At 33.9% G+C, this 9,843-nt stretch overlaps 1 protein-coding gene across 1 annotated transcript in view; it reads left to right on the top strand.

Moving 5' to 3' along the window:
• The window catches only part of LOC148948579 (glycine receptor subunit alpha-4-like), a 231,573-nt gene that overhangs the window by 43,389 nt on the left and 178,341 nt on the right, over positions 1-9,843 (top strand). Inside the window, exon 3 of the mRNA XM_089094970.1 lies at positions 8,273-8,355. Within this exon, the coding sequence (XP_088951096.1) occupies positions 8,273-8,355 (83 nt within the window). The remainder of the gene's footprint in view (positions 1-8,272; positions 8,356-9,843) is intronic.

The raw sequence follows: 9,843 nt of genomic DNA, 5'->3' as shown, positions 1-9,843 counted from the left end.
TCAAGCTGGTTACATTGTCTAACTAATTAGATATTGATTTTATGTATGTTTATAAATGAATTGGAATAAACTAATTTAATAAAAGCTTATTTATATCCTAAGCACCTAGACTAAATAAATAAATAAAAAATAATTAGTAAAGAAGAATAATTGGTGATGGAAGGGTTAATAGGTAATCCTTGTTTTATCAAAACTAGCAGCAACTACTGCTAATTACTGTTCATCTTATTTAGACTTGATTGTTTATTTTAACTTCTTTTTGCTTTAGGTTTTGCTTGTTCATTCATAATAACTTACATTCGCTTTCATTTCGATTATTCATTTCTATTTATTTTTGTTTTAGGTTTCATAATCCAATCTTGGCAATTCCTGTTCGTTTTAAGTTTAGTTCATTATATTAATTTAGTTTTGTTCATTTTTAACTCGTTTTAAGGTTTTTAAGTTACTCCCTGTTTTCTCTGAAAAACTTTTGGCAAAGAGACTCTGACATCAAAGTTGAGGATAAGGTCTTGATTCTTGTGTCAAGATTTAAAACAATATTGAAGCGGTTCTTTCTTTTTTTTTCTTTCTGTGTTTACTTTAATCCTCGAAAACTTCAACCCGTAACTTTTGAATTTCCCATCGTCCATTCTTATCTGGAAAAATTCCTTTCACAATCTTTAATGAAGTAAGGAATTAGATAACAAAGGAATTCAGTAAGAAGCCATCAAGGATAATCAGAAATACCTCCTTGAAGAACGGGAAAAGCTCTGAGATTTCTTCCGATTAGAGGGAGTAAATTCTAGATAAATTTTATGACACTGAGAAGTGTTCTTTTTAAGCGCCCTTTAAGTAACCAAAAAGACTGGAGGACAACTAGCTCCCCCTTCTACCATGCCCTTTTTTACCCAAAGTCATCCAATCAAAATTTTGAAATGGTCATTTTTTTCAGCAAAGTTGAAAAATCCGATAACTATGCCTCTGCGGATGACATGACCCCCCACAGTCTCTGGGGAAAGGGTGGTAAGCTATGAAGTTTTCCCATTGTTTACGTATAGCATTTACTATTGGGATATGCAAAGACATTTTTCGTTGGGGAAGGGGTATTTTTATGGGGATAATTTTCCGTGGGGAGGGAAGTCTCTGGGGGTGAATTTTCCAGGTGAATATTTATAAAATGCTCATTATTCCTCTTATTCTATGAAGATTCATTTTATTGACAATTCAGTGACGTAAACTATTGTCTCTTTGACGATTCAATTAAACATGTGGAGATTTTCCTTTCCAAGAAAAACTTTCAGCGAGGTAGAAATCGTCTAGGGGCTTTTCCCATGGGGGGGGGGAGAATATTCTACGGTAAAAAATTTTCATGGGGAGGGGATATTCCGCGGTAGATATTCTGCATGCAGAGATTGTCTGCGGGAGAAAATTTCTATTAGGGGATAAGCCTTGAACTTCCGGGGAAATATCTTTCGGAAAGGGGGATTTCCGGTATGATTAGAAGACGAACAAAATTAAATAAAGAGCATGTCTTATAACATATGAAAGTAGGCTCAGAAAAATTTTCCAGGCTGAATTATCCGGAGGAGCTGTTCCGAGAGGAGTTTTCAGTGAGGATGGAATTGTCTGGCAGAAGGTTCCCGAGGGGGATTTTACACAGAATTAAAATTCTATAGGGGAACTTCTAATGGGGAAGGACTTTCCATGGAGGTAGGTCTCCCTGTATTATTTGAAAAACTATCCGAAATTAATTAGAAAAAACAAGCTTTTTTCAGAAAAAAGTACGGAGTAACACTAAAACTTAAAAGGAATATAATCTATTCCATGTATGAAGAGGGCTTCCTCCTCCTCAATAACCCAATCTTCATGCTAAAGTTTGAATTTTGTCCCACTTCTTTAAGAACGACTTCTGAAACACAAGGGAGGTTATCATAGAATGTATTATAATTTTTTTTTTTCCTTTAGACCAGGGCACTTCGTATCGAGGGCGTTGTCATAGAAACTTAGAAAAGGGCTCATTCGATTGGAAATAGGGGTGGTTTGTGCCCTTTTTAATAGTCAAAAGTGATTGGAAGGCAACTAACACCCCTTCCACACCCACATTTCCCAAAACACATCCAATTAAAATTTTTAGATAGCCATTTTGTTCAGCGTAGTTGATTTCCAAATAGAAATACAAGTGAATGTTCATTGTCAGTTGAATATACATATACTGATATTTAGTGATCCAAATGTTAATATTATTTGAATTACTAAAGCTATAAAAGTAAAAACATTTATATTTTTTCAGTAAAATTCAAATTATGTTTTGGCCTCGGGAAGGCATAGGGGTTTTGAGCCCTACTCATTTTAATTTCTGCTCGTTTTGAGTTTGACTCGGTTATTTATTGTAACTTCTATTCGTTTTCGGTTTCATTTATTTATCGATGCTGATTTGTGGTAGTTTCACGCTTGGTAGATTATTTGATTTTATTTTGGCCCATTTTTGGTTTAATGGAATACTTTACTTTTCTTTGAAAAACTTATTTTGTGGAAAAAGTTCTTCAATTAATTATTAGAATAAGAAGCTTATTTTAAATATTAAAAACTTTAGCGTGAATAGCAAGCTATTGAGGAGGGGGTCCCCCTTATATACGGAATAATTTTGTTAATTTTAAGTTTTAATGATTCTCCATATTTTCAGTTGAAAAAATTTAATTATTTCATTTAAATAAAACCTTAAACGCACAAAAATATTGCGACTTAACGAGTTAACTTCAAACGAATGGGAATAACTATAAGTGAATAAATTAGTCCTGAGACGAGCAGGTATCAAATTGAATGATCAAGTCGAGCTTTAAATCAGCAGAAATTACTATAATTGACCAAAACTTCCACGTCAACAAACATTAAAAAGCATAAACGAATCAAACTAAAAACAATCAGAAAATAACACAAATAATAGTGGGATACGCTATAGTTTATTATGCTAAAGGTTGACTGTTTGTTCCAATTTTTTAAAAATGACTACTGAAACACAGGGGCTGTTTAATTAGAATACAAAGGTGTTTTAAAAATGCAACAAGCTCTATCATAAAGAGCAAGGTATTGAGGAGGGGGCAATCCTTCACATACGGAATAATTTCTGTTTGCTCTGAGTTTTAGTGTTGCTCCTTACTTTCAGTTTAATAAAACTTTTTATTTTATTTAATTCATTACTGAATATTGTTTCAATTTTTATTTAAGCCCGACTAGCTTTTGGTTATTCATAGAAAACTTAAACACTGCTCGAAGTAAATATTCTTTTTAGTAAATTACAAATATCACTCTGGCATTATATGTGAAGGGGGGAGGGTCTCATTTATTAGGATTTATGTTCGGTTTAGGTTTGACTAGACTATTCATTTAAATTTCAGTTCGTTCTCCGTTTAGTCTGTCCAATTATAGTAATGTTGATCCTTTTTGAATTTTGCTTGTAATGTTTCTGTAATATTGCTCTTTACTTTAGATTTTGACTAGCGCTCTCTGATTTTCTTAAAAAAAATTGTTGTGGAAAGTTAATGTTGTTTTTAAGTCAATTTGAAACAGAAAAAATATTTTTATTCAAAAGGAAAATGCTAGGATAGAAACGAACGAGCAACAATTGCTATCAATCGTAGCGAAATAACGCGGTTCTATGTGATTTTGCTAAAACGGATTTGAAATCTAGTTTTTATTGAGACTATGAGTTTTACCATAATTTAAATTTTTAATTTAAATAATGTCACAGTGTCTTCCATCTTTAAACTTATTTGATATTTCTGCTTTTTAAGAAATAGGAACTCGAGATCAAAAGTCATGATCACAAAGCTGGAAGTTTCCACATTTGACTTGAATTACGAATATGGCTTATTATCGTTTTTCTTTTTTTAACAAAGAAGAGTTCGAGATCTTAAGGCATGTTCTAAATACTAGCAGTTTATGCTTTCGGTTATAATTGATTTTTCATGTCTCGAGTCACGAAAATCGGTATATTTTTGAAGATGACAACTTTCTGGGCAGCAAGTTGACCGTTAGTTTTACATCTTGGACATCACATGTATAAACTGCTCTATTTGTGCTATGCCAGGAAATTTATGGTTAGCCTTTCATTGTTCAGTCAAAGGATTCAAACTAGTTCTGTTCGAATTTTTTCTCATTTCACCCCTACCCCCCTGCCGTTTGTCTCCCAAAAAATTCTTATGCTTGTAGAAACATTTCTTTCGACGCATCAATTCGTATTTGCCCATAGATGAGTAAATTATTATGCTGGACGATTAGCTTGCCTTCGGCAAAAATAAGCTTCCAATGAAAACAAGATTGAATAGCAGACTTTGCTTTTGTATAATATGAAAGAATAATAGTAGAACCAGAAATCTAAGCAAAACTCAAGATATTGGTATTTTACAACAATATAGCTCGAACATACCCACAGAATCTAGTTTTTGTGTTGTTTCTGAATACGCAACATTGTTAAGCTTGAAGAAACATATCAAACGTTATCAATGCAAAAAAACATATAAATTTTCAACGTTATTCTGTAATTTCATGGGAATAAATTTGTTATGGTAAAGAAAGTGGTACTGGAATATGGTAATGAATGGATAAAGAGAAAAATTTTTTGTTAGAAAGAAAAATTTAATTCTGCATAAAATATTTGTGTAAAGTTTGTGCAAATGGCCATTATTTCAGTAGGCCTGTTGATAGTTTAATTGTAAATTTTAATTAGCATTTAATTATTTGAGTTCCAGCGGACATCCTCATGAATATTTTGTTTAGATTTGTCTGGGTATATTCTATCTTGGACATAATACAAGAATGGTTTATTTTCTAGGTGTCTGCATAAGGTAAAAAAACTTTAATTCCGCAGTTTTAGTGCAGTAAATTAAGTTATAGTATATAGTAAACTTTATAGGAAATATTCAATGTCGTGCGAAGTAGTTGAAACCCTTTTATGATTATGATTAATATTGATCATGTTCTCCCTGGCCGCCCGGAGCCTATTTGCGTTCGATAGAACACACATAGCATCTTTCAACAATAGCTAAGAAAAAAGTGTTGCTCTTTTATTCCCCCTTTTTATCTTAAACTAATCTTGTTTTTACCCTTAAATTACTTTTAAACGAGCATGTTCAAAATATATATAATAATTTTATTTCTTTATATAGCTGTATGAGAAGCCCTTATGGCTTTATCTTCCCTACTAGCATATTGAGAACAAGAAGAAAGTATCTGGTTTTTACTAAATACTGGAAATTTAAGTCGTTTAGTTCCAATTTGTTTTTGGTATGTGCAGGCATATTTCTTTTTGGACACACCAAGAGATTCTTCTTTGCTAATTCTTAAGAAATACTTTTGTACAGCCCAACTCCCAAGCATGTGACAGTATGAGTATCTTTAATATACTAATCGAAAATCATGGTTCTGATAATTATCTTTCAAATTTTGTTTTTGTTTTGACTTTGTTCATTTTTTAGCAGGTAGATATTACTTGTACAAAATTTAGATATCGATATTTGATTTTTGAAAATAAAAAAAAACAAGTTTTTTTAACTGAAAGTAAGGAGCGACATTAAAACTTAAAACGAACAGAAATTATTCCGTATATGAAAGGGGCTGTCCCCTCCTCAACGCCTCGCTCTTTATGCTAAAGTTTTTTATTGTTTAAAAAAATAGCGTTGTGAGAAAGTCAAACTTTAGCGTAAAGAGCAAGGTGTGGAGGAGGGGACAGCCCCTTTCATATACAGAATAATTTCTGTTCGTTTTAAGTTTTAATGTCGCTCCTTACTTTCAGTTTAAAAAACTTGTTTTTTTATTTAATTTTTGAACGTTTTTGAATAAGTGCAGGTTTTGATCTTGGCTCACAGTACATGACTAATTAACAAGGGCGGATCCAGGATTTTTTTTCGGGGGGGGGGGGGGTACTAACTTTTGACTCAGTTTTTGACTAATTTTACTGATTTTTACCTAGGTTTTACTAATTGTCGACTTATTTTCGACTCGGTCAAAAATTTCCGGGGGGGGGGGGGTTCAAACCGGGTAACCCCCCCCCCTGGATACGGCCTTGATAATGAAAACAAAATTTTCATATTAATTTACTTTTATTTGGTTAAATGGCTTTCTCGAAACTTGTTTCATTTTATTTACGAACGTTTTTATTAGTAATAAATATACATAACTTACGAATTAACTTACGTAACAAACTTCTATATTCATATATTTTTAATACATATATTAGGGGGTTTGCCCCCTAGTCAATACCTTGCTCTTTAAGCGAAAGTTCAAATTTTGTTCCAATTCTTTAAAAATGACCGCTTAATCACAAAGGCCATTAATTAGAATGAATAGCTCTTATGAAAGTACTAAGACATCTTTAGCTTAAAGAGTGAGGTATTGACTAGGGGGTGAATCCAATCATATATGTAATATTTTCTGTTCGTTTAAAGTTTTGATGTTGCTGCTATTGCAGTTGAAAAACTTGTGTTTTTTATATTTAATTTCTGATCTTTTTTTTAAATAATGCTGGGAAGTCCGGCGTCCCCTTCATAGCAATGTCCCTTTCCCCATGAAAACTTCCTTCATGGAAAGATCCTCCTACATAACCCCTGACCCCAGGTACGTACGCAGGAATTTGTTTCGGGGGGGGCCAATTTGTTTCGGGGGGGCCAAATCCTTCAAACCGATTATTCTGTGAGAAAAATCAGACAATTATGGGAAAATGAAAAAAATCGTGAAATTTCAGGGGGGCCCGGGCCCGGAGGCCCCCCTTGCGTACGTCCCGGCCCGACCCCCCCCCCCCACTACCAGTAAAAATCTCCCCTGAAAACGTCTGTACTGTATACTTCCCAATAACCAATACTATATGTTAACATTGGGTAAAGTTCATAACTTTCAGCCGTCCTCCCGGGAACTTCGGGGGATTAAGTCATCCTTAAAGACATACTTATATTATTTTCGAACATGCTGAACAAAATGGCTATCTAAAAATTTTGATCAGGTGACTTGGAGAAAACAAGGAGCGTGGGAGGGGGCCTAGTTGCCCTCTATTTTTTTTGGTCGCTTAAAAAGGGAACTAGAACTTTTAATTTCAATTCCAATGAGCCCTCCCACGATATTCTAGGACCACTGGGTCGATACGATCACCCCTGGGGAAAAAAAAAAAAAAAATAAACACGCATCCGTGATCTTTCTTCTGGCAAAAAATGCAAAATTCCACATTTTTGTAGATAGGAGCTTCAAACCTCTACAGTAGGGTTTTCTTATACGCGGAATATGATGGTGTGATTTTCATTCAGGTTCTATAACTTTTAGGGAATCTTTCCCCCTTTTTTCGAAAATCAGCCAAACTTTCTCAGGCGCGTAACTTTTGATAAGTAGGATCAAACTTGATGAAACTTATATATTTGAAATCAGCATTAAAATCCAATTCTTTTGATGCATCTATTTGCATCAAAATACCGTTTTCTAGAGTTTCGGTTACCATTGAGCCGTGTCCCAATAACCAATACTATATGTTAACATTGGGTAAAGTTCATAACTTTCAGCCCTCCTCCTGGAGGCTTCGAGGGATTAAGTCATCCTAAAAGACATAGTTATAATACTTTCGACCATGCTGAACAAAATGGCTATCTCAAAATTTTGATCAGATGACTTTGGGAAAAAATGAGCGTGGGAGGGGGCCTAGTTGCCCTCCATTTTTTTTTCACTTAAAAACAGCACTAGAACTTTTAATTTCCGTTCCAATGAGCCCTCCCACGATATTCTAGGACCACTGGGTCGATACGATCACCCCTAGTGAAAAGAAAAAAAAAACAAAAAACAAATAAACACGCATCCATGATCTTTCTTCTGGCAAAAAATGCAATATTCCACATTTTTGTAGATAGGTGCGTTATACCTCTGCGGTAAAGTTATCTGATAGACTGAATATCATGGTTTAATTTTTATAAATGTTCAGTAGTTTTTAGAGGGTCCTTTTTAATTTTTTCAAAAATCATCCAAATTTTCTCAGACGCATAACTTTTGATAGGTAAAATTAAACTTGATGAAACATATATATTTGAAATCAGAATTAAAATCTGATTCTTTTTATGTATCTATTGGTATAAAAATTCCGTTTTTTAGAGTTTCGGTTACCATTGAGCCGGGTCGCTCCTTACTTACAGTTCGTTACCACGAACTGTTTGATATTTTTCAAAATATCAAATTCAATAATATGAATTCTAATATATATTAACCCAAGATCTGATATGAAATCAGTTTGATTGCAACGTTTTAAAATTAAAATTCTTTTCAGGCGCCACCTCATCCTTTCTTGTCAAGGAAACCTAAACATATTTCCTTTTGATGACCCGATTTGCTCCTTTTCTGTAGAAAGCAGTAAGTAATTTCTTTGGCACACTTTCCACCTTGCAATTATTTGGTTGCAATTATTAGAGCAAAGTTCCTCAGGGACAGTCGTTCAACTTGTCAAATTTGCTGAGATGGTTACTTATTTATTTCTATTTGCAATTGAACAAGAATAAATTTGGTTTCAGACTGCTCATAGCAAAGAGATATACTTTTTTATAGAAACCGGAACTTTAACAAAGGGGATGGTGTTTGCAAACAATGTATATTGCTAAGTAAATGGATAAACCAAGTATTTGATGAAATATCTCCACTTTTGATCGATGGTAAAATCTTGAAAACTTGGTAAAATAGATGAACAAAACTTTCGGTAACATGCCTGCAGTCCTTATTAGGCCTACCTAGTCCAATATAATCTAAACTAAACAACATCAAAATAATCTACTTATTCTACTGATTTTTGTCAAATTCATTATTTCTGAATATACTCGTCATAAAATTTCTTCAAATTTATTTAGTTTTTTATCCGCAATGTCTTCATGAACAAACACTGGTGAACGCTTGGAAAAATCCAAGGCGGTTAAAATTACCTTTGCTATTACTGTAACCCTGATTAATACCCTACGCTTGGGTACAAGGGGGTTATGAATTCTTAAAGGTCTCTGAAAGTAATGGGGACACAGTTACTTTGCCAAGACCCATACACGATTCCCATAAAATTCTGACGGGACCCCTGGATTTCTAGAGGAACCCTGGATTCTGTAAAACCAAAGATTCCCAATCTAGATACTTTTTTAAGTTTTTAAGAGATGTATGTGTTAGGGTATTCCATGGGAGCTAGCAGATGTTACGACAATGTAATTATGGATGACGCAATCTTGCTTCAATATTATTTCAATATTATTTCTGCATCGGAAGGACAGACATTACATATTTTAAGTGGAGAAGAAACATTCCAAGAAAACGTGTGTACATGATAGATTTGTAGTAGCATTGAATGCTGAGAAAGAGCAAGGTTTGAATAATGAAACAAGTTCTATTTGCATTCTCACTGGATATGTATGCGCGTTTTCTCACAACAGTAAGGAGTTAAATTTCTTTGGACTACGAAAAAAATTCAAATGCTATAGGGGTGGATATCCAAGAGTGGTATCTCCAGAGAAGTTAGTCTTGAAAGGGAACGCAAACCTAAAAGCTTTAGTTGATGAAGAATTTCAACTTCTTGCTGATGGTAAAACACTACCTGTTGACAGATCTTATCGCAATCCTCCTACTATTACAATTCAAGGAAAGGTAAAACGAAGGCATATGTACTCTCGCACTCTCATGCAACATATCTTACTTAGATGCCGAAATTGTTACCAATGTAAAGATAATGTCGTAACAGACAGAGAAATCGTGACTAAAATAAAAATGGCACTAGCGGAAATTATCTGCAAGGAAATTAAAATTGAATTGATTAAAACAACCCCCGTGCAGGCACCAAAGATAGCTTACCCACGCATATGTTCATTGAAC

The sequence above is a fragment of the Artemia sp. Qi Xiang Cuo genome, chromosome 9 (genome assembly GCF_049724085.1).
Source record: "Artemia sp. Qi Xiang Cuo chromosome 9, ASM4972408v1, whole genome shotgun sequence".
NCBI classification, from domain to species: Eukaryota; Metazoa; Arthropoda; class Branchiopoda; order Anostraca; family Artemiidae; genus Artemia; species Artemia sp. Qi Xiang Cuo.
The sequence above is the reverse complement of the archived record's forward strand: the minus strand, read 5'-3'. Positions and strand labels throughout refer to the sequence as shown.